This window comes from Hyla sarda, chromosome 2 (genome assembly GCF_029499605.1).
Source record: "Hyla sarda isolate aHylSar1 chromosome 2, aHylSar1.hap1, whole genome shotgun sequence".
Taxonomy (NCBI): domain Eukaryota; kingdom Metazoa; phylum Chordata; class Amphibia; order Anura; family Hylidae; genus Hyla; species Hyla sarda.
The window spans coordinates 406364402-406388217 of record NC_079190.1 but is presented as its reverse complement, the minus strand read 5'-3'; the positions used below and the strand labels follow the sequence as shown (position 1 = coordinate 406388217).

General features: G+C 45.6%; 1 protein-coding gene across 1 annotated transcript in view; it reads right to left on the bottom strand.

The window, feature by feature from the left end:
- The window catches only part of LOC130357485 (granulocyte-macrophage colony-stimulating factor receptor subunit alpha-like), a 139396-nt gene that overhangs the window by 51835 nt on the left and 63745 nt on the right, over window positions 1-23816 (bottom strand). Inside the window, exon 4 of the mRNA XM_056560184.1 lies at window positions 19146-19258. Within this exon, the coding sequence (XP_056416159.1) occupies window positions 19146-19258 (113 nt within the window). The remainder of the gene's footprint in view (window positions 1-19145; window positions 19259-23816) is intronic.

Sequence of the window (23816 nt, the reverse complement as noted above, 5' to 3'; positions counted from 1 at the left end):
ATTTTATGCCCTGGCGCCCTGGTACTTAAGGAAATCGCCCCTGTGATCTGCGGCGATACCGGGCTGATCGGGTCTCTGGGACCCGACCGCCCGGTAATTTTGCATGATCCCGGTTGTCACAGACAGCCAGGACCATGCAGAAGTATAGGAGCAAGGTGGCAAGCCTCCTCCTATCCCCTGCGATTCTTTGGTTAGCTAACCGACCAATCGCAGGGGGGGGTTACTTCCTCCCGCCCTGCCCAGCCCCTGGAAGTCCGGAGAGGACGGAAGGAAGACCGGAGGACGCGGCGGGAGACGGGGGAGTGCTGGGGCCCGGCCCCGGTACTTACCTCGTCCCTGAAGACCCGGATCCCGGCGATGAAGACGGCGGCGGCGGCGACAGGTGAGTTCCTCTTCAGCCGCGGTCGGGCCCTTTACAGCAATGCACGTCGCCGTAAAGCGACATGCTTTGCTGTAATGGGACCCTGTATACTACAACTTCCAGCATGCCCAGACAGCCCTTGGCGTCTGGGCAAGCTGGGAGTTGCAGTTTTGCAACATCTGGAGGTCCACAGTTTGGAGACCACTGTGCCCTTCCAGATGTTTCAAAACTACACATCCTCAGCATGCCCTTACTGTCCAGAACTACAACTCCCAGCATGCCTGGACAGTTTTGGCATACTGGGAGTTGTAGTTTTGCAACATCTGGAAGGGCACAGATTGGGAGCCACTGTATTAGTGGTCTGCAAACTGTAGTCCTCCAGATGTTGCAAACTACAACTCCAAGCACGCTGGGAGTTGTAGTTTGGCAACATCTGGCTCTAAAGATGTTGCCGAACTACTACTTCCAGCATGCCTGAGAATGTTTGGGAGTAGTGGTTTTGCAACAACAGGAGGCACACTGGTTGGGAAACATTGTCTGTTTCCTAACTCAGTGCTTCCCAACCCATGTGCCTCCAGCTGTTGCAAAACTATAACTACCAGCATGCACTGATAGACTGTACATGCTGAGAGTTGTAGTTTTGCAACAGCTGGTGGTTACCCCCCCCCCCCCCGTGAATGTACAGGGTACATTCACATGGGCAGGGGGCTTGCAGTGAGTATCAGGCTGCAGGTTTGCGATGCAGCAAATTTTGCGCGGCAGCTCAAACTCGCAGCGGAAAACTCACTGTAATCCCCCGCCCATGTGACTGTACCCTAAAAACACTACACTATCACAAAATAAAATAAAAAGTAAAAAACACTACATATACACAGCCCCCCTCCCCTCCCCAATAAAAATGAAAAACGTCTGGTACGCCACTGTTTCCAAAACGGAGCCTCCAGCTGTTGCAAAACAACTCCCAGTATTGCCGGACAGCCGTTGACTGTCCAAGCATGCTGGGAGTTTTGCAACAGCTGGAGGCACCCAGTTTGGGAATCACTGGTGTAGAATACCCCTATGTCCACCCCTATGCAAATCCCTAATTCAGGCCTCAAATGCGCATGGCGCTCTCACTTCGGAGCCCTGTCGTATTTCAAGGCAACAGTTTAGGGCCACATATGGGGTATCGCTGTACTCGGGAGAAATTGCCTAACAAATTTTGGGGGGCTTTTTCTCCTTTCACCCCTTATGAAAAGGTGAAGTTGGGGTCTACACCAGCATGTTAGGGTAAAAAAAAAATTACACTAACATGCTGGTGTTGCCCTATACTTTTCATTTTGACAAGAGGTAAAAGGGAAAAAAGCCCCCCAAAATTTGTAATGCAATTTCTCCCGACTACGGAGATACCCCATATGTGTGCTCAAAGTGCTCTGGGGGCGCACGACAAGGCCCAGAAGGTAGAGTGCACCATGTACATTTGAGGTGATTTGCACAGGGGTGGCTGATTGCTACAGCGGTTTTGACAAACGCAAAAAAAAATAAAAAATAATTCACATGTGACCCCATTTCGGAAACTACACGGAATGTAATGAGGGGTGCAGTGAGAATTTACACCCCACTGGTGTCTGACAGAGCTTTGGAATGGTGGGCTGTGCAAATTAAAAATTTTGTGCAGCCCACTGTTCCAAAGATCTGACAGACACCAGTGGGGGATAAATGCTCACTGTACCCCTTGTTACATTCTTCAAGGGGTCTAGTTTCCAAAATGGTATGCCATGTGGGGGTTATTTTGCTGTCCTGGCACCATAGGGGCATCCTAAATGCGACATGCCCCGCGAGCAAAATTTGCTCTCAAAAAGCCAAATATGACTCCTTCTCTTTTGAGCATTGTAGTTCGCCCGTAGTGCACTTCAGGTCAACTAATGGGGTACCTCCATACTCAGAAGAAATGGGGTTACAAATGTTGGGGAGTATTTTCTGCTATTAACCCTTGCAAAAATGTGAAATTTGGGGGGAAACACATTTTATTGAAATTTTTATTTTATTTTTTTACATATGCAAAAGTCATGAAACACCTGTGGGTTATTAAGGCTCACTTTATTCCTTGTTACGTGCCTCAAGGGGTCTAGTTTCCAAAATGGTATGCCATGGTTTTTTTTTTTGCTGTTCTGGCACCATAGGGGCTTCCTAAATGCAACATGCCCCCCAAAAACCATTTCAGAAAAACGTACCCTCCAAAATCCCCTTGTCGCTCCTTCGCTTCTGAGCCCTCTACTGTGCCCGCCGAACACTTTTCATAGACAAATGAGGTATGTGCTTACTCGAGAGAAATTGGGCTAAAAATATAACTATACATTTTCTCCTTTTACCCCTTGTAAACATTCAAAAATGTGGTCTACAAGAACATGCAAGTGTAAAAAATGAAGAATGTGAATTTTCTCCTTCACTTGCTGCTGTTCCTGTGAAACACCTAAGGGGTTAAAATGCTGACTGAATGTAATTTTGAATACTTTTTGGGGGGGGGGTGCAGTTTTTATAATGGGGTCATTTGTGGGGTATTTCTAAGATGAAGACCCTTCAAATCCACTTCAAACCTGAACTGGTCCCTGAAAAATTGTGATTTTGGAAATTTTGTGAAAAATTGGAAAATTGCTGCTGAACTTTGAAGCCCTCTGGTGTCTTACAAAAGTAAAAACACATCAATTTTATGATGCAAACATAAAGTGAACATATTGTATATGTGAATAAAAAAAATATTTGGAATATCCATTTTCCTTACAAGCAGAGAGCTTCAAAGTTAGAAAAATGCTAAATTTTCTAATTTTTCATCAAATTTTGGGATTTTTCACCAAGAAAGGATGCAAGTTACCACAAAGTTTTACCACTATGTTAAAGTAGAATATGTCACGAAAAAACTATCTCGGAATCAGAATGATAACTAAAAGCATTCCAGAGTTATTAATGTTTAAAGTGACAGTGGTCAGATGTGCAAAAAATGGCCGGGTCCTAAGGTGTAAAATGGCTGGGTCCTTAAGGAATTAAAGTAGAAAATGTCAGGAAAAAAAAAACAATCTCGGAATCAAATTCACAAGTCAAAGCAACTCAGAGATATTAATGAATAAAGTGACAGTGGTCAGATTTGCAAAAAAATGTCCTTAACCCCTTAAAGCATATGGACGTTTATATGAGGCGCACTCAGCAGGTTGAGAGCGCATCATACCTGGTGGGTCCCGGTTGCTATAAGAAACCAGGACTCATGGCTAATGCCGGACATCGCCGATCGGGCTGATGTCCAGCATTAACTCTTTAGACACGGCGATCAAAGTTGATCGCCATGTCTAAAGCGAAAGTAAAAGCTTCCTGGCAGCCCAGTCGGGCTGATCAGGACCATCGCGGTAAAATTGTGATGTCCCGATCAGCTACAACTCAACAGGATGGTGCCTTACCTGCCTCTTGAGCGTCCAATCGGCGATTGATTGCTGCAAGCCTGAAATCCTTGAGCAATCAACAGCCAATAATGATTATTATGATTTTTTTCAGAAGTACGACAAAATCAAACCTCTATAAGTAGGGTATCATTTTAATCGTATGGACCTACAGAATAAAAATGCACTGCGTAGAAACGGAAGCCCCCAAAATTTACAAAATGCCATTTTTTCTTCCATTTTATCGCACAATGATTTTTATTCCCCGTTTCGCCGTAGTAGAATTGGTGGCGCAAAAAATAAGTCATAATATGGAATTTTAGGTGCAAAATTGAAAGTGTTATTAATTTTAGAAGGTGATGAGGAAAAAACTAAAATGCAAAAACTGAAAAAGCCTCCGTCCTTAACCCCTTAAGGACTCAGCCCATTTGGACCTTAAGGACTCAGACAATTTTATTATAACGTTTTCGTTTTTCCTCCTCCCCTTCAAAAAATCATAACTTTTTTATATTTTCATCCACAGACTAATATGAGGGCTTGTTTTTGGCGCGACCAGTTGTCCGTTGTAATGCCATCACTCACTTTATCATAAAATGTATGGCGCAACCAAAAAAATACTATATTTGTGGGGAAATTAAAAAGAAAACCGCAATTTTGCTAATTTTGGAAGGTTTTGTTTTCACGCTGTACAATTTATGGTAAAAATGACATGTGTTTTTTATTCTCTGGTTGAATACGATTAAAATGATACCCATGATTATACACTTTTCTATTACTGTTGTGCTTAAAAAAAATCACAAACTTTTTAACCAAATTAGTACGTTTAAAATCCCCCTATTTTGAAGACCTATAACTTTTTCATTTTTCCGTATAAGCGGTGGTATGAGGGCTAATTTTTTGCGCCGTGATCTGTACTTTTTATTAATACCATATTTGCTCATACAAAACTTTTATAACATTTTTTATAAAAAAATTTTTGGAATAAAATGTTATAAAAAAGCAGCTATTTTGGACTTTTTTTTTTTTTACGTTCACGCCGTTCACCGTACGGGTTCATTTACATTTTATTTTAATAGTTAGGATATTTACGCACGTGGCGATACCAAATATGTATATAAAATAAAAAATTTTTACACTTTTTGGGGGTAAAATAGGGAAAATTGGACAATTAACATTTTTATTGGGGGGAGGGGGTTTTTCACTTTTTTTTTTTACTTTATTTTTTTTTTAAAACTTTTTTTACTTTTATTTTTACACTTTAATATTCCCCACAGGGGACTATTTAAAGCAATCACTCGATTGCTAATGCTGTTCAGTGCTATGTATAGGACATAGCACTGATCAGGGTTATCGGTCATCTTCTGCTCTGGTCTGCGGGAAGGCAGATCAGAGCAGAAGACTCCCGGAAGACAGCGGAGGCAGGCGAGGGGACCTCCGTCTGCCGTGCAGGATGATCGGATTGCCGCGGAAGCGCTGCAGGCGATCCGATCATCCTGTTAAGTGACCGCGATGCTGCAGATGCCGTGATCCGTATTGATCACGGCATCTGAGGGGTTAATTGCGGACATCCGCGGGATCGTGGGTGTCCACCGTTACGATGGGTCCCTGGCTGCGATCCACAGCCGGGACCGGCCGCGCATGTACGTCCTGCATCGTTAAGGGGTTAAAGAGGTACTCTGGTGGAAAACTTTTTTTTTTAACCCCTTAAGGACGCAGGACGTAAATGTATGTCCTGGCGCGGTGGTACTTAACGCACCAGGACGTACATTTACGTCCTGTGCATAACCGCGGGCATTGGAGCGATGCCCGTGTCATGCGCGGCTGATCATGCGCGGGCGTCCGCCATTAACCCCTCAGGTGCCGGGATCAATACAGATCCCGGCATCTGCGGCATTGCGCGATTTCAATGAATGATCGAATCGCCCGCAGCGGGGATCCGATCATTCAGAACGCCGCACGGAGGTCCCCTCACCTGCCTCCTTCCGGCTCCCGGCATCTTCTGCTCTGGTCTGAGATCGAGCAGACCAGAAAGTGATTTCAGGGACTTAGGCCGCAAGCTTAAGGCAAGGACCTCCAAGGTAGTCTTTTCTGAAATACTACCAGTACCACGAGCCGCACCAGAGAGGCAGTGGGAGATCAGGGAGGTAAACAAGTGGCTCAGAAGCTGGTGTAGGAAGGAAGGGTTTGGGTTCATGGAGAACTGGGCTGACTTCGCTGTCGGTTACCGGCTCTACCGTAGGGACGGGCTGCACCTCAATGGGGAGGGTGCAGCTTTGCTTGGGGAGAAGATGGCTAGAAGGGTGGAGGAGTGTTTAAACTAAGGACTTGGGGGGAGGGAACCTACAGCAAAGAGGGGGAAGATAGTGTAGATAGAGAGGTGGGAATTATAAATGTACCTGGGGGTGGAGCGGAGGGAGGGGTTAGAATAGTTAATAGGAATAAGCTTCATAGGAAAATAAAACTTACACCCTTGAATCCCATTAACCCCAATAACATAAAGGATGGAAATGTAAAGTGTATGTTCACAAATGCCAGAAGCCTAGCAAATAAAATGGGGGAGCTTGAGGCCTTGATACTGGAGGAACATATTGATATAGTTGGGGTCACTGAGACATGGCTGGACTCCTCGCATGACTGGGCTGTCAATCTGCAGGGGTTTACATTGTTTCACAAGGATAGAATGAACAGAAAAGGTGGTGGAGTCTGTCTGTATGTAAGAAGTGGTATGAAAGTCAGTGTGAACGATGCCATAGTGTGTGATGATTCTGAGGATGTGGAATCATTGTGGGTAGAATTACAAAAGGAGGGAAATACTGAAAAAATAGTATTTGGTGTAATCTACAGACCCCCTAATATCACTGAAGAGATAGAAGTTCGGCTTCATAAACAAATAGAGAGGGCCGCCCGGGCAGGTACAGTGGTAATAATGGGAGATTTTAACTATCCAGATATAGATTGGAGTCCGGGGTTGGCTAAAACTACAAAGGGGCGACAATTCCTAAATTTATTGCAGGATAATTTTATGGGCCAGTTTGTGGAGGACCCAACAAGAAGTGATGCCTTGTTGGATCTGATCATTTCCAACAACGCAGAGCTGGTTGGCAATGTAACTGTGCGGGAAAACCTTGGTAATAGCGACCACAATATAGTTACTTTTGACTTAAAATGTAGAAAACAAAGACAGGCGGGGAAGGCAAAAACATATAACTTTAAAAAGGCAAATTTCCCTGGGCTGAGGGCTGCACTACAGGACATAGACTGGGGGGAGGTGTTGTCAAATACTGATACAGAAGGTAAATGGGACATCTTTAAATCAACTCTAAATAACTATACAGCTAAATATATACCAAAGGGGAACAAATATAAACGATTAAAACTAAATCCTACATGGCTGACACATGATGTTAAAAGAGCAATAAACAACAAAAAAATTGCCTTCAAAAAATACAAATCTGATGGGTCAGCTATAACATTTAAAAAGTACAAGGAGCTTAATAAAATCTGTAAAAATGTAATAAAAACAGCAAAAATTCAAAATGAGAGACAGGTGGCCAAAGAAAGCAAAACTAATCCTAAATATTTTTTTAGATATATAAATGCAAAAAAACCAAGGACAGAGCATGTAGGACCCCTTAATAATGATAATGGGGAGGTTGTCACAGGCGATCAAGAGAAGGCGGAGCTACTGAATGGGTTCTTTAGTTCTGTATACACTATGGAAGAAGGAGCTGACATTGGACAGGTCAGTGCTGGTAACACATCATATAATGTATTGAACTGGCTTAATGTAGAGATGGTACAAGGTAAGTTAAGTGATATAAATGTAAGCAAATCCCCAGGACCGGATGGACTACACCCAAGAGTTCTTAGAGAGGTAAGTTCAGTAATATCTGTACCCCTGTTCATGATATTTAGAGATTCTCTGGTGTCTGGTATAGTGCCAAGGACTGGCGCAAGGCGAATGTGGTGCCAATCTTCAAAAAGGGCTCTAGGTCTTCCCCAGGAAACTATAGACCGGTAAGTTTAACGTGCATTGTGGGTAAATTGTTTGAAGGACTTATAAGGGATTACATACAGGAATACATAGGGGATAATTGTATTATAAGTGATAGCCAGCATGGGTTTACTAAGGATAGAAGTGGTCAAACCAATCTAATTTGGTTTTATGAAGAGGTGAGTAGAAGCCTTGACAGAGGAATGGCTGTGGATATAGTGTTTCTGGATTTTGCTAAAGCGTTTGATACTGTCCCTCATAGACGTCTGACAGGTAAGTTAAGGTCTTTGGGTTTGGAAATTTTAGTTTGTAACTGGATTGAACACTGGCTCATGGATCGTACCCAGAGAGTGGTGGTCAATGATTCGTACTCTGATTGGTCCCCGGTTATTAGTGGTGTACCCCAAGGTTCAGTACTGGGCCCGCTGTTGTTTAATTTATTTATCAATGATATAGAGGATGGTATTAACAGCTCTGTTTCTATCTTTGCAGATGACACCAAGCTTTGTAGCACAGTACAGTCTATAGAGGATGTGCATAAGTTACAAGATGACTTGGATAGACTAAGTGTCTGGGCATCCACTTGGCAAATGAGGTTCAATGTGGATAAATGTAAAGTTATGCATCTGGGTACTAATAACCTGCATGCATCGTATGTCTTAGGGGGGATTAAACTGGCAGAGTCACTGGTAGAGAAGGATCTGGGTGTACTTGTAGATCACAGACTACAGAATAGCATGCAATGTCAGGCTGCTGCTTCCAAAGCCGGCAGGATATTGTCATGTATCAAAAGAGGCATGGACTCAAGGGACAGGGACATAATACTCCCCCTTTATAAATCATTGGTACGGCCTCACCTGGAATATGCTGTTCAGTTTTGGGCACCTGTCCATAAAAGGGACACTGCGGAGTTGGAAAGGGTGCAGAGACGCGCGACTAAACTAATATGGGGCATGGAACATCTTAGCTATGAGGAGCGATTAAAGGAGTTACAATTGTTTAGTCTTGAGAAGAGACGTTTAAGGGGGGATATGATAAACGTATATAAGTATATTAATGGCCCATACAAAAAATATGGAGAAAAACTGTTCCAGGTTAAACCCCCCCAAAGGACGAGGGGGCACTCCCTCCGTCTGGAGAAGAAAAAGTTTAGTCTCAAGGGGCGACACGCTTTCTTTACCGTGAGGACTGTGAATTTATGGAACGGTCTACCTCAGGAACTGGTCACAGCAGGAACAATTAACAGCTTTAAAACAGGATTAGATACATTCCTGGAACAAAATAAGATTAATGCTTATGAAGAAATATAAAATCTCATCCCTTCCCCAATATCGCGCCACACCCCTACCCCTTAATTCCCTGGTTGAACTTGATGGACATATGTCTTTTTTCGACCGTACTAACTATGTAACTATGTAACAGAAGATGACCGATAACACTGATCTGTTCTATGTCCTATACATAGAACAGATCAGTATTAGCAATCATGGTATTGCTATGAATAGTCTCCTATGGGGATTATTCAAGTGTAAAAAAAAATGTAAAAAAATGTAAAAGTTAAAAAAAGTGACAAATCCCCTCCCCCAATAAAAAAGTAAAACGTCCGTTTTTTCCTATTTTACCCCCAAAAAGCGTAAACAATAAATTTAATAGACATATTTGGTATCGACACGTGCGTAAATGTCCGAACTATTAAAATAAAATGTTAATGATCCCGTACGGTGAACGGCGTGAACGTAAAAAAAAAAAATTCCAAAATTGCTACTTTTTTAATACATTTTATTAAAAAAAATTATAAAAAATGTATTAAATTTTTTTTATATGCAAATGTGGTATCAAAAAAAAGAACAGATCATGGTGCAAAAAATGAGCCCTCATACCGCCGCTTATACGGAAAAATAAAAAAGTTAGAGGTCATCAAAATAAAGGGATTGTAAACGTACTAATTTGGTTAAAAAGTTTGTGATTTTTTTAAGCGCAACAATAATAGAAAAGTATGTAATAATGGGTATCATTTTAATCGTATTGACCCTCAGAATAAAGAGCACATGTCATTTTTACCGTAAATTGTACGGCGTGAAAACGAAACCTTTCAAAATTAGCAAAATTGTGTTTTTCTTTTTAATTTCCCCACAAAAATAGTGTTTTTTGGTTGCACCATACATTTTATGATATAATGAGTTATCTCATTACAAAGGAAAACTGTTCGCGCAAAAAACAAGCCCTCATACTAGTCCGTGGATGAAAATATAAAAGAGTTATGATTTTAAGGGGTTAAATCAACTGGTGCCAGAAAGGTAAACAGATTTGTAAATGACTTCTATTAAAAATTCTTAATCCTTCCAGTACGTATTAGCGGCTGTATACTTCAGAGGAAATTTTTTTCTTTTTGGTACTGTCCAGAGCAGCATATGTTCGCTATGGGGATTTTCTCCTGCTCTGGACCGTTCCTGACATGGACAGAGGTGTCAGCAGAGAGTACTGTGGTCAAGTTGATCAAAATGATTCTGACTGACAATATATACATTAATACTTATATATTTATATGTCACTTTCAGTGCTGAAAAAATATATCTGTTACCTACTTTTTAAACTATGCACCATGTTCCTGAGCTTGCAATCTACTTGTGACTAAATAACCTTGGAACAACGCTAGAAGGCCCAAGATGAGATGTCAGAAGTCCAAACATTTGAGGAAGATGCAGATTGTATAAGAAGGGCAAAGAACTGGAATTTTCCAGTAATAGAGCGAGAGGGCTGCATAAATGAACTTTGGCCAAGAATGAAATTAATGGACACTAGATATGCTAATATATACGGACACAATAATCGAACAACCAATTGCTAATTGTGATGTCATAACTAAACCTCCTTCTTTGCACAATGTAAAAACCAACTGTATTTCCTGGATAAAATCAGAACTCCTTGGGGGCAGATCCTTTGGGAGTATGCTGAGAGAAAGGAGGTATTATACAAACATCCTGTGTCTGGTGTGAATCTGGTGCCCTCAGCCATATGCAGCAGAGGTCACTCACATTTTAATGCCTCACCTCGGTCGATCCTTAACAGTGACAGAAAATAAATACAAAAAGAAAATCATTTTCTCTGTAGTATACAGCAGCTGACTAATACTGGAAGGATTAAGATTATTTAATAGAAGTAAGTTACAAATCTGTTTAACTTTTTGGCATCAGTTGTTTAACCCCTTAACGACGAAGGACGTATATTTACGTCCTCCGCCGGCTCCCGCGATATGCCGCGGGGTCACGCCGGGACCCGCAGCTAATACAGGATATCATCGATCACGGTGATGCCCTGTATTAACCCTTCAGACACGGCGATCAAAGCTGACTGCCGCATCTGAAGCCAAAGTGAAAGTATCCCGGCTGCTCAGTTGGGCTGTTCGGGACAGCCGTAGTGAAATCGCCTCCTTGGTGTCCGATCGGCGAATGACTGCTCCGTGCCTGAGATCCAGGCAGGAGCAGTCAAGCGCCGATAACAATGATCACAGGCATGTTAATACACGCCAGTGATCTGTGTAAAAGATCAGTGTGTGCAGTGTTATAGGTCCCTATGGGAGCTATAACATTGCAAAAAAAAGTTTAAAAAAAGTGTTAATAAAGATTATTCCCTAATAAAAGTTTGAATCACCCCCCTTTTCCCATATAAAAAATAAAACAGTGTAAATAAAAATAAACATATGTGGTATTGCCGCATGCGTAAATGTCCAAACTATAAAAATATATCATTAATTAAACTGCACAGTCAATGGCGTACACGTAAAAAAATGCCAAAGTCCCAAAAAATTTTTTTTGGTCACTTTTTATACCATTAAAAAATGAATAAAAAGTGATCAAAAAGTCTGATCAAAACAAATATGGTACCGATAAAAACTTCAGATCACGGCGCAAAAAATTAGCCCCATACCGCCCTGTTCGTTGAAAAATAAAAAAGTTATAGTGGTCAGAAGAGGACATTAATAAACGTATACATTTTCCTGCATGTAGTTATGATTTTTTCCAGAAGTACGACAAAATGAAACCTATATAAGTAGGGTACCATTTTAACCATATGGACCTACAGAATAATGATAAGGTGTCATTTTTGCCGAAATATGCACTGCATAGAAACGTAAGCCCCCAAAATTTACAAAATGGCGTTTTTTCTTCAATTTTGTAGCACAATTATTTTTTTCCCACTTCGCCATGGATTTTTGGGTAAAATGACTAATGTCACTACAAAGCAGAATAGGTGATGCAAAAAATAAGCCATAATATGGATTTTGACCCTGCTTCATATCGGGTCGGTCCGGTGGCCATCAACGGCCAGGACCCGCGGCTAATACAGGACATCACCGATCGCGGTGATGTCCTGTATTAACCCTTTAGACGCGGCGATCAAAGTTGACCGCCGCATCTGAAGTGAAACTGAAAGTATCCCAGCAGCTCAGTCGGGCTGTTCGGGACTGCCACAATGAAATTGCGGCACCCCAAACAGCTTACAGGACACCGGTAGGATTTCTACCTGCCTCGATCGGCGAATGACTGCTCCGTGCCTGAGATCCAGGCAGGCGCAGTCAAGCACTGGATAACACTGATCAGTGGCATATTAATACATGCCAGTGATCGGTGTAAAAGATCAGTGTGTGCAGTGTTATAGCCCCCTATGGGACCTATAACACTGCAAAAAATAAAGTAAAAAAAAGTGTTAAAGGGGTACCAGAAAGTTAAACAGATTTGTAAATTACTTGTATTAAAAAGATCTTAAACTTTCAAGTACTTGTTAGCTGCTGAATACTACAGAGAAATTTTTTTTTTTTTTGGAACACAGTGCACTCTGCTGACATCACAAGCACAATGCTCTTTGCTGACATCTCTGTCCATTTTAGGAACTGTCCAGAGCAGCATATGTTTGCTATGGGGATTTTCTCCTACTCTGGACAGTTCTTAAAATGGACAGATATGTCAGCAGAGAGCACTGTGCTCGTGATTCAGCAGAGAGCTCTGTGTTCCAAAAAGAAAATAATTTCCTCTTTAGTATTCAGCAGCTAATAAGTACTGGAAGGATTAAGATTTTTTAATAGAAGTAATTTACAAATCGGTTTAACTTTCTGGCACCAGTTGATAAAAAAAAAAAAAAAAAAAAGTTTTCCACTCGAGTACCCCTTTAATAAATGTGATTTAACCCCTTCCCTAATAAAAGTTTGAAACAGTGTAAATAAAAATAAACATATGTGGTATCATCGCGTGTGTAAATGTCCCAACTATAAAAATATGTCATTAATTAAACTGCACGTTCAATGGCGTATGCGCAAAAAAATTCAAAAGTCCAAAATAGCATATTTTTGGTATCTTTTTATACCATTAAAAAATGAATAAAAAGCAATCAAAACAATAGTACCAATAAAAACATCAGATCACGGTGCAAAAAAGGAGCCCTCAAACCGCTCCATACGCGGAAAAATAAAAAAGTTATAGGGGTAAGAAGAGTACATTTTTAAACGTATAAATTTTCCTGCATGTAGTTATGATTTTTTCCAGAAGTACGCCAAATCAAACCTATATAAGTAGGGTATCATTTTAACCGCATTGACCTACATAATAAAGATAATGTGCCATTTTTACCAAAAAATGCACTGTGTAGAAACGGAAGCCCCCAGAACAGCATTTTTTCTTCAGTTTTGACGCACAATGATTTTTTTTCCCATTTCACCGTGGATTTTTGGGTAAAATGATTAATGTCACTGCAAATTAGAATTGGTGGCGCAAAGAATAAGCCATAATATGGATTTTTAGGTGGAAAATTGAAAGGGTTATGATTTTTAAAAGGTAAGGAGGAAAAAACTAAAGTGCAAAAAATGAAAAACGCTGAGTCCTTTACCCCTTAAGGACCAGGCCATTTTATACCTTAAGGACCGGAGCGTTTTTTGCAATTCTAACCACTGTCACTTTAAACATTAATAACTCTGGAATGCTTTTAGTTATCATTCTGATTCCGAGATTGTTTTTTCGTGACATATTCTACTTTAACTTAGTGGTAAAATTTTCTGGTAACTTGCATCCTTTCTTGGTGAAAAAAATCAAAATTTGATGAAAAAAATGAAAATTTTGCATTTTTCTAACTTTGAAGCTCTCTGCTTGTAAGGAAAATGAATATTCAAAATATATTTTTTTTGGGTTCACATATACAATATGTCTACTTTATGTTTGCATCATAAAATTTATGAGTTTTTACTTTTGGAAGACACCAGAGGGCTTCAAAGTTCAGCTGCAATTTTGAAATTTTTCACAAAATTTTCAAACTCACTATTTTTCAAGGACCAGTTCAGTTTTGAAGTGGATTTGAAGGGTCTTCATATTAGAAATACCCCATAAAAGACCCCATTATAAAAACTACACCCCCCAAAGTATTCAAAATGACATTCAGTAAGTGTATTAACCCTTTAGGTGTTTCACAGGAATAGCAGCAAAGTGAAGGAGAAAATTCAAAATCTTCATTTTTTACACTCGCATGTTCTTGTAGACCCAATTTTTGAATTTTTGCAAGGGGTAAAAAGGAGAAAATTTTTACTTGTATTTGAAACCCAATTTCTCTCGAGTAAGCACATACCTCATATATCTATGTTAATTGTTCAGCGGGCGCAGTAGAGGGCTCAGAAGGGAAGGAGCGACAAATGGTTTTTGGGGGGCATGCCGCATTTAGGAAGCCCCTATGGTGCCAGGACAGCAAAAAAAAACACATGGAATACCATTTTAGAAACTAGACCCCTCGGGGAACGTAACAAGGGGTAACGTGAACCTTAATGCCCTACAGGTGTTTCACGACTTTTGCATATGTAAAAAAAAAATTATTTTTTTACCTAAAATGCTTGTTTTCCCAAAATGTTTACATTTTTAAAAAGGATAATAGCGGAAAATACCCCCAAAATTTGAAGCCCAATTTCTCCCGATTCAGAAAACACCCCATATGGGGGTGAAAAGTGCTCTGCTGGCGCACTACAGGTCTCAGAAGAGAAGGAGTAACATTTGGCTATTTGAAAGCGAATTTTGCTCTGGGGGCATGCCGCATTTAGGAAGCCCCTATGGTGCCAGAACAGCAAAAAAAAAACCACATGGCATACCATTTTGGAAACTAGACCCCTCGGGGAACGTAACAAGGGGTAATGTGAACCTTAATACCCTACAGGTGTTTCACGACTTTTGCATATGTAAAAAAATATATATTTTTTTTACCTAAAATGCTTGGTTTCCCAAAATTTTTACAATTTTAAAAAGGGTAATAGCAGAAAATACCCCCCAAAATTTGTTAGGAAATTTCTCCCGAGTATGGCGATACCCCATATGTGGCCCTAAACTGTTGCCTTGAAATACGACAGGGCTCCAAAGTGAGAGCGCCATGCGCATTTGAGGCCTAAATTAGGGACTTGCATAGGGGTGGACATAGGAGTATTCTACGCCAGTGATTCCCAAACAGGGTGCCTCCAGCTGTTGTAAAACTCCCAGCATGCCTAGACAGTCAACGGCTATCTGGCAATACTGGGAGTAGTTGTTTTGCAACAGCTGGAGGCTCCGTTTTGGAAACAGTGGCGTACCAGACGTTTTTCATTTTTATTGGGGAGGGGGGTTGTATAGGGGTATGTGTATATGTAGTGTTTTTTACTTTTTATTTTATTGTGTGTTAGTGTAGTGTAGTGTTTTTAGGGTACAGTCACACGGGCGGGGGTTCACAGTAGTTTCTCGCTGGCAGTTTGAGCTGCGACAGAAATTTGACGCAGCTCAAACTTGCAGCCGGATACTTACTGTAATCCTCCTCCCATGTGAGTGTACCCTGTACATTCACATTGGGGGGGGGGGGGGGACATCCAGCTGTTGCAAAACTACAACTCCCAGCATGTACGGTCTATCAGTGCATGCTGGGAGTTGTAGTTTTGCAACAGCTGGAGGCACACTGGTTGTGAAACACCGAGTTTGGTAACAAACTCAGTGTTTTGCAACCAGTGTGCCTTCAGCTATTGCAAAAGCTACAACCCCCAGCATGTACGGACAGCGGAAGGGCATGCTGGGTGTTGTAGTTATGCAACAGCTGGAGACACACTGGTTTGCTACTTAACTCAGTGTGCCTTCAGCTGTTGCAAAACTACAACTCTCAGCAGTCACCGACAGCCAACGGGCATGCTGGGAGTTGTAGTTATGCAACCATAAGATGCACCACTACAACTCTCAGCATGCACTTTAGCTGATTGTGCAAGCTGGGAGTTGTAGTTATACAACAGCTGAAGGTACACTTTTCCATAGAAGGAATGTGCCTCTAGCTGTTGCAAAACTACAAGTCCCAGCATGCCCATAAGGGAATGCTGGGAGTTGTGGTGGTCTGCCTCCTGCTTTTGCATAACTACAGCTCCCAGCATGCCCTTTTTGCATGCTGGGAGCTGTTGCTAAGCAACAGCAGGAGGCTGTCACTCACCTCCAACGGTCCTCGCTGCACAGGTCAGTCCCTCGTCGTCGCCGCCGCCGCCGCTGCTCCTGGGGCCCCGATCCCAACATTAACGCCGCGGATCGGGGTCCCCAGCACCCGGGGTGCACGTCCCGCACCCACTCACGTCCTCCGGAAGAGGGGCGGAGCGGGTTGCGGGAGTGACACCCGCAGCAGGCGCCCTGATTGGTCGGCCGAAGAATCAGGGCGATCGTGAGGTGGCACCAGTGCCACCTCACCCCTGCTGGCTCTGGCTGTTCGGGGCCGTCTCTGACGGCCCCGATCAGCCAATAATTCCGGGTCACTGGGTCACTGGAGACCCGATTGACCCGGAATCCACCGCAGATCGCTGGACTGAATTGTCCAGCGATCTGTGGCCATCGCCGACATGGGGGGTCATAATGACCCCCCTGGGCGATATGCCCCGATGCCTGCTGAACGATTTCAGCAGGCATCCGGCACCGGATCCGCTCCAGATGGTTGCGGGGGGCCGGTAAAACACATGACGTTCTCATACGTCATGTGTCCTTAAGGACTCGGAAATGGAGACGTATGAGAACGTCATGTGTCCTTAAGGGGTTAAGGGGTTAAAAAAAAGTGCTTCATCCTTAAGGAGTTAAATTGTTTATTATATTTACAATCGAACATGATTATAATGTATGTTGGGATATTCTGCTAAAAATTAAAGGGTACTCCGCCAGAAAAAAACTTTTTTTTAAATCAACTGGTGCCAGAAAGTTAAATAGATTTGTAAATTAACCCCTTAAGGACGCAGGACGTAAATGTACGTCCTGGTGAGGTGGTACTTAACGCACCAGGAGGTACATTTACGTCCTAAGCATAACCGCGGGCATCGGAGCGATGCCCGTGTCATGCGCGGCTGATCCCGGCTGCTGATCGCAGCCAGGGACCCGCCGGCAATGGCCGACGCCCGCGATCTCGCGGGCGTCCGCCATTAACCCCTCAGGTGCCGGGATCAATACAGATCCCGGCATCTGCGGCAGTTCGCGATTTAAATGAACGATCGGATCGCCCGAAGCGCTGCTGCGGGGATCCGATCATTCATAACGCCGCACGGAGGTCCCCTCTCCTTCCTCCGTCCGGCTCCCGGCGTCTCCTGCTCTCGTCTGTGATCGAGCAGACCAGAGCAGGAGATGACCGATAATACTGATCTGTTCTATGTCCTATACATAGAACAGATCAGTATTAGCAATCATGGTATTGCTATGAATAGTCCCCTATCTATTCAAGTGTAAAAAAAAATGTAAAAGTAAAAGTAAAAAAAAAGTGAAAAATCCCCTCCCCCAATAAAAAAGTAAAACGTCCGTTTTTTCCTATTTTACCCCCAAAAAGCGTAAAAAACATTTTTTATAGACATATTTGGTATCGCCGCGTGCGTAAATGTCCAAACTATTAAAATAAAATGTTAATGATCCCGTACGGTGAACTGCGTGAACGAAAAAAAAAAAAAGTCCATAATTCCTACTTTTTTAATACATTTTATTAAAAAAAAATTATAAAAAATGTATTAAAAGTTTTTTATATGCAAATGTGGTATCTAAAAAAAGTACAGATCATGGCGCAAAAAATGAGCCCCCATACCGCCACTTATACGGAAAAATAAAAAAGTTAGAGGTCATCAAAATAAAGGGATTATAAACGTACTAATTTGGTTAAAAAGTTTGTGATTTTTTTTAAGCGCAACAATAATATTAAAGTATATAATAATGGGTATCATTTTAATCGTATTGACCCTCAGAATAAAGAACACATGTCATTTTTACCATAAATTGTACGGCGTGAGAACAAAACCTTCCAAAATTAGCAAAATTGCGTTTTTCGTTTTAATTTCCCCACAAAAATAGTGTTTTTTGGTTGCGCCATACATTTTATGATATAATGAGTGATGTCATTACAAAGGACAACTGGTCGCGCAAAAAACAAGCCCTCATACTAGTCTGTGGATGAAAATATAAAAGAGTTATGATTTTTAGAAGGCGAGGAGGAAAAAATGAAAATGTAAAAATTAATTTGTCTGAGTCCTTAAGGCCAAAATGGGCTGAGTCCTTAAAGGGTTTAAAGAAAAAGGAGAGGTAGGACACTCCTAGGAGCAATATCACCTTGACATGTTTATGAAGCTATCCTCAGCGAGCTATGACAATGTCTCCTGCGGGGTGCACGTACAATAGTGTAAAGTATACAAAATATACATGCAAAAAGAAGCGCATACGTGCACTCACCACAAAGTAGGGACAATCGAGCCTGGAGGTCCGGTGGCTGTAACGGGATGCCGAGTCTCGGCGTCGGCGCTGGTGTGTGGCGCTCAGAGGCTACGCATTATGCCGGCTGTTTCGCAAACTAATGCGTAGCCTCTGAGCGCCACACACCAGCGCCGACGCCGAGACTCGGCATCCCGTTACAGCCACCTGACCTCCAGGCTGGATTGTCCCTGCTTTGGGGTGAGTGCACGTATGCGCTTCTTTTTGCATGTAGATTTGTAAATTACTTCTATTTAAAAATCTTAATCCCTCCAGTACTTATCAGCTGCTGTATACTACGGATGAAGTTCTTTTCTTTTTAAATTTCCTTTCTGTCTGACCACAGTGCTCTCTGCTGACACCTCTGTCCATGTCAGGAACTGTCCAGAGCAGGAGAGGTTTGCTATGGGCATTTGCTGCTTCTCTGATCAGTTCCTAAAATGCACAGAGGTGTCAGCAGAGAGATAATTTTTAAATAGAAGTAATTTTCAAATCTGTTTAACTTTCTGGCACCAGTTTATAAAAAAAAAAAGTTTTCCAGCGGAGTACCCCTTTAAGTATTACTGCTAAAAAGAAATTAATACATAGTTATCAGCACTTTCTACTTTTTTTTGTCACCACAGAACTTGCAATCTATCTGTAAAACTACTTACCTTTAGTAGTCTTCCCTTCATTGCACACTGTTTCAAGAGGAAACCACACACAGAGCAAAAACACCAGATAGGATGAATGCATCATTTTCTCACAAAGATATGAGATATCAGACCTTAAAAGCAAAAATATAATTCAACAATTTAGCATGTTGTTGTAAAATGTGATGCATATCATTAAATTGTGGGGGAGGTTTCACAAGTGATACAGGTTTGATACAGTTTTTTATGCCTAAATGAAGCGTTCTTTACATATATCAGTTGTCAGGGGGTGCCAGGGCCAGACTGGCCTACCTGGATATCAGGAAAATTCCCGGTAGGCCGGCCACCCTGTGTGTCGGCAGAGGCTGGAGTACGGGCTGTGGACAAGTCACTGTATCAGTCTGTCAGGATTGTCACTGCAGCTGCAGCATCACACACAGGTCCTGAGACTGCTGACAGGCTGATACAGTGAGCGGAGGTCCGGAGGTCTGGAGGCTATAGAGTCTGTACTGGGAGTTGTACAGACAGGACACTCACCTCAGCCTCTACTCTCTGTCTTCTCGCTGCTTCTGGGCCCTCCTCCTGTCAGCACACAGTGACTGGAGCTGCTCGGGGGAAGATCTACTATACTGGGTGAGAGGAGAGGGACACCTAATGTTATTACTATGTAAGAGAAAGGGGTCAGAGTCCTGTTATGTGAAAGGGGGGGGGGTCTGGAGAGGGGAGACCTGTGATGTGGGGGGCTGGAGAGGAAAGACCTGTGATGTAGGGGGCTGGAGAGGGGAGACCTGTGATGTGGGGGGCTGGGGAGGGGAGACCTGTGATGGGGGGGCTGGAGAGGGGTGACCTGTGATGTTGGGGGCTGAAGAAGGAGGGACCTGTGATGGGAGGGAGAGGGGAGACCTGTTATATGGGGGGCTGGAGAGGGGAAACCTGTGATGTGGGGGTCTGGAGAGAGGAGAACTGTTATGTGGGGGGCTGGAGAGGGGAGACCTGTGATGTAAGTGTGGGGGGGGGCTGGAGATGGGAGACCTGTGATGTGGGGGGGGGGGGGGGCTGGAGAGGGGGGAACCTGTGATGTGGGGTGCTGGAGAGGATGGACCTGTGATGTGGGGGGGGGGGGGGGCTGGAGAGGAGAGACCTGTGATGTGAGGTGCTGGAGAGGATGGACCTGTGATGTGGGGGGGGGGGCTGGAGAGCAAACACCTGTGATGTGGGGGGCTGGAGAGGGGAGACCTGTGATGTGGGGGGCTGGGGAGGGGAGACCTGTGATGGAAGGGCTGGAGAGGGGAGACCTGTGATGTGGAGGCTGAAGAGGGGGGACCTGTGATGGGGTGGGCTGGAGAGGGGAGACCTGTCATGGGAGGGAGAGGGGAGACCTGTGATGTGGGGGCTGGAGAAGGGAGACCTGTGATGTGGGGGGCTGGAGAAAGGAGACCTGTTATGTGGGGGTTGGAGAGGGGAGAACTGTGATGTGGCGGTCTGGAGAGGGGACAACTGTTATGTGGGGGTCTGGAGAGGGGACAACTGTTATGTGGGGGTCTGGAGAAGGGAGGCCTGTCATGTGGGGGTCTGGAGAGGGGAGACCTGTGATGTGAGTGGGGGGGGGGGGGGGTACTGGAGAGCAGAGACCTGTGATGTGGGGGGGAGGGCGCACTGGAGAGGGGGGAATCTGTGATGTGGGGGGGGGGGCTGTAGAGGGGAGACCAGTGATGTGGGGGGCTGGAAAGGGGAGACCTCTGATGTGGGGGGGCTGGAGAGGGGGAACCTGTTATGTGGGGGGCTGGAGAGGGGAGACCTGTGATGTGTCGGGCTGGAGAGGGGGGACCTGTTATGTGGGGTCTGGAGAGGGGAAACCTGTGATGTGGGGGGATGGGGAGGGGAGACCTGTGATGGGGGGGCTGGAGAAGGGAGACCTGTGATGTGGAGGCTGAAGAGGGGGGACCTGTGATGGGAGGGACTTGTGATGGGGGGCTGGAGAGGCCAGACCTGGGATGTAGGGGGCTGGAGAGGGTAGACCTGTGTTGTGAGGGGCTGGAGAGGGTAGACCTATGATGTGGGGGACTGGAGAGGTTAGACCTGTGATGTGGGGGGGGGGCTGGAGAAGGGAGGCCTGTTATGTGGGGGGCTGGAGAGGGGAGACCTGTGATATGGGGAGCTGGAGAGAGAAGACCTGTTATGTGGGGGTCTGAAGAGGGGAGACCTGTGATGTGGGGGTCTGGAGAGGGGAGACCTATAATGTGGGGGGGGGCTGGAGAGGGGAGACCTGTGATGTGAGTGGGGGCGGACTGAAGAGGGGAGACCTGTGATGTGGGGGGGGGCAGGAGAGGGGGGAACCTGTGATGTGGGGGGGCTGGAGAGGGGAGACCTGTGATGTGGGGAGCTGGAGAGGGGAGACCTGTGATGTGGGGGTCTGGAGAGGGGAGACCTGTGATGTGGGGGGGGGGCTGGAGAGGGGGGGACCTGTGATGTGGGGGGCTGGAGAGGGGAGACCTCTTATGTGGGTGGCTGGAGAGGGGGTACCTGTGATGTTGGGGGGCTGGAGAGGGGAGACCTGTGATTTGGGGGGCTGGAGAGGGGAGACCTGTGATGTGGGGGGCTGGGGACAGGAGACCTGTGATGGGGGGGCTGGAGAGGGGAGACCTGTGATGTGGGGGGCTGAAGAAGGGGGGACCTGTGATGGGAGGGAGAGGGGAGACCTGTTATGTGGGGGCTGGAGAGGGGAGACCTGTGATGTGGGGGGCTGGGGAGGGGAGACCTGTGATGGGGGGCTGGGGAGGGGAGACCTGTGATGTGGAGGCTGAAAAGGGGGGACCTGTGATGGGGTGGGCTGGAGAGGGGAGACCTGTCATGGGAAGGAGAGGGGAGACCTGTTATGTGGGGGCTGGAGAGGGGAGACCTGTGATGTGGGGGGCTGGAGAGGGGAGACCTGTTATGTGGGGGTCTGAAGAGGGGAGACCTGTTATGTGGGGGTCTGGAGAGTTGAGAACTGTTATGTGGGGGGCTGGAGAGGGGAGACCTTTGATGTTGGGGTCTCTAGAGGGGAGACCTATGATGTGGGGGGGCTGGAGAGGGGAGACCTGTGATGTGAGTCGGGGGTACTGGAGAGGGAGACCTGTGATTTGGGGGGGTGCTGGAGGGGGGGGGACCTGTGATGTGGGGTGCTGGAGAGGATGGACCTGTCATGTCGAGTTTGGAGAGAGAGGACCTGTAATGTGAGGGGCTGGAGAGGATGGACCTGTTATGTGGAGGTTGGAGAGGGGGATCTGTGATGTGAGGGGGCTGGAGAGGGGAGACCTGTGATGTGGGGGGCTGGAGGGGGGAGACCTCTGATGTGGGGGGGCTGTAGAGGGGGGGGACCTGTCATGTGGGAGGCTGGAGAGGGTAGACCTGTGATGTGGGTGCTGGAGAGGATGGACCTGTTATGTGGAGTTTGGAGAGGGGGGACCTGTAATGTGAGGGGCTGGAGAGGATGGACCTGTTATGTGGAGGTTGGAGAGGGGTAATGTGATGTGAGGGGGATGGAGAGGGGAGACCTGTGATGTGGGGGTCTGGAGAGGGGAGACCTCTGATGTGGGGAGGCTGGAGAGGGGGGGACCTGTGATGTGGGGGGCTGGAGAGGGGAGACCTGTAGTGTGTCGAGCTGGAGAGGGGGGGCCGGTTATATGGGGGGCTGGATAGGGGAGACCTGTGATATGGGGGGCTGGAGAGAGAAGACCTGTTATGTGGGGGGCTGGAGAGGGGAGACCTGTGATGTGGGGATCTGGAGAGGGGAGACCTATGACGTGGGGGGGCTGTAGAGGGGGGAACCTTTGATGTGGGGGACTGGAGAAGGAAAGACCAGTGATGTGGGGTGCTGGAGAGGATGGACCTGTGATGTGTCGGGCTAGAAAGGGAGAACCTGTTATGTGGGGGGGCTGGAGAGGGGAGACCAGTGATGTGGGGAGCTGGTGAGGGGAGACCTGTGATGTGGTGGGGCTGGAGAGGGGAGACCTGTGATGTTGGGGGCAGGAGAGGGGAGACATCTGATGTGGGGGGGGGGGGCTGGAGAGGGGGGGGACCTGTGTTGTAGGGGTCTGGAGAGGGGAGACCTATGATGTGGGGGGGGGGGCTGGAGAGGGGGGAACCTGTGATGTGGGGGGCTGGAGAGGGGAGACCTGTGATGTGTCGGGCTGGAGAGGGGGGACCTGTTATGTGGGGGGCTGGAGAGGGGAGACCTGTGATGTGGGGGGCTGGAGAGAGAAGACCTGTGATGTGGGGGGCTGGAGAGGGGAGACCTGTGATGTATGGGGCTGGGGAGGGGAGACCTGTGATGGGGGGCTGGAGAAGGTAGACCTGTGATGTGGAGGCTGAAGAGGGGGGGACCTGTGATGGGGTGGGCTGGAGATGGGAGACCTGTGATGTGGGGGGCTGAAGAAGGGGAGACCTGTGATGGAGGGCTGGAGAGGGCTGACCTGTGATGTGGGGGGCTGGAGAGGGTAGACCTCTGATGTAGGGGACTGGAGAGGGTAGACCTGTGATGTGGGGGGGGGGGGGGCTGGAGAAGGGAGACCTGTGATGTGGGGGGCTGGAGAGGGGAGACCTGTGATGTGGGGGTCTGGAGAGGGTAGACCTGTGATGTGGGGGTCTGGAGAGGGTAGACCTGTGATGGGGGAAGGTGCTGGAGAAGGGAGACCCGTTATGTTGTGGGGG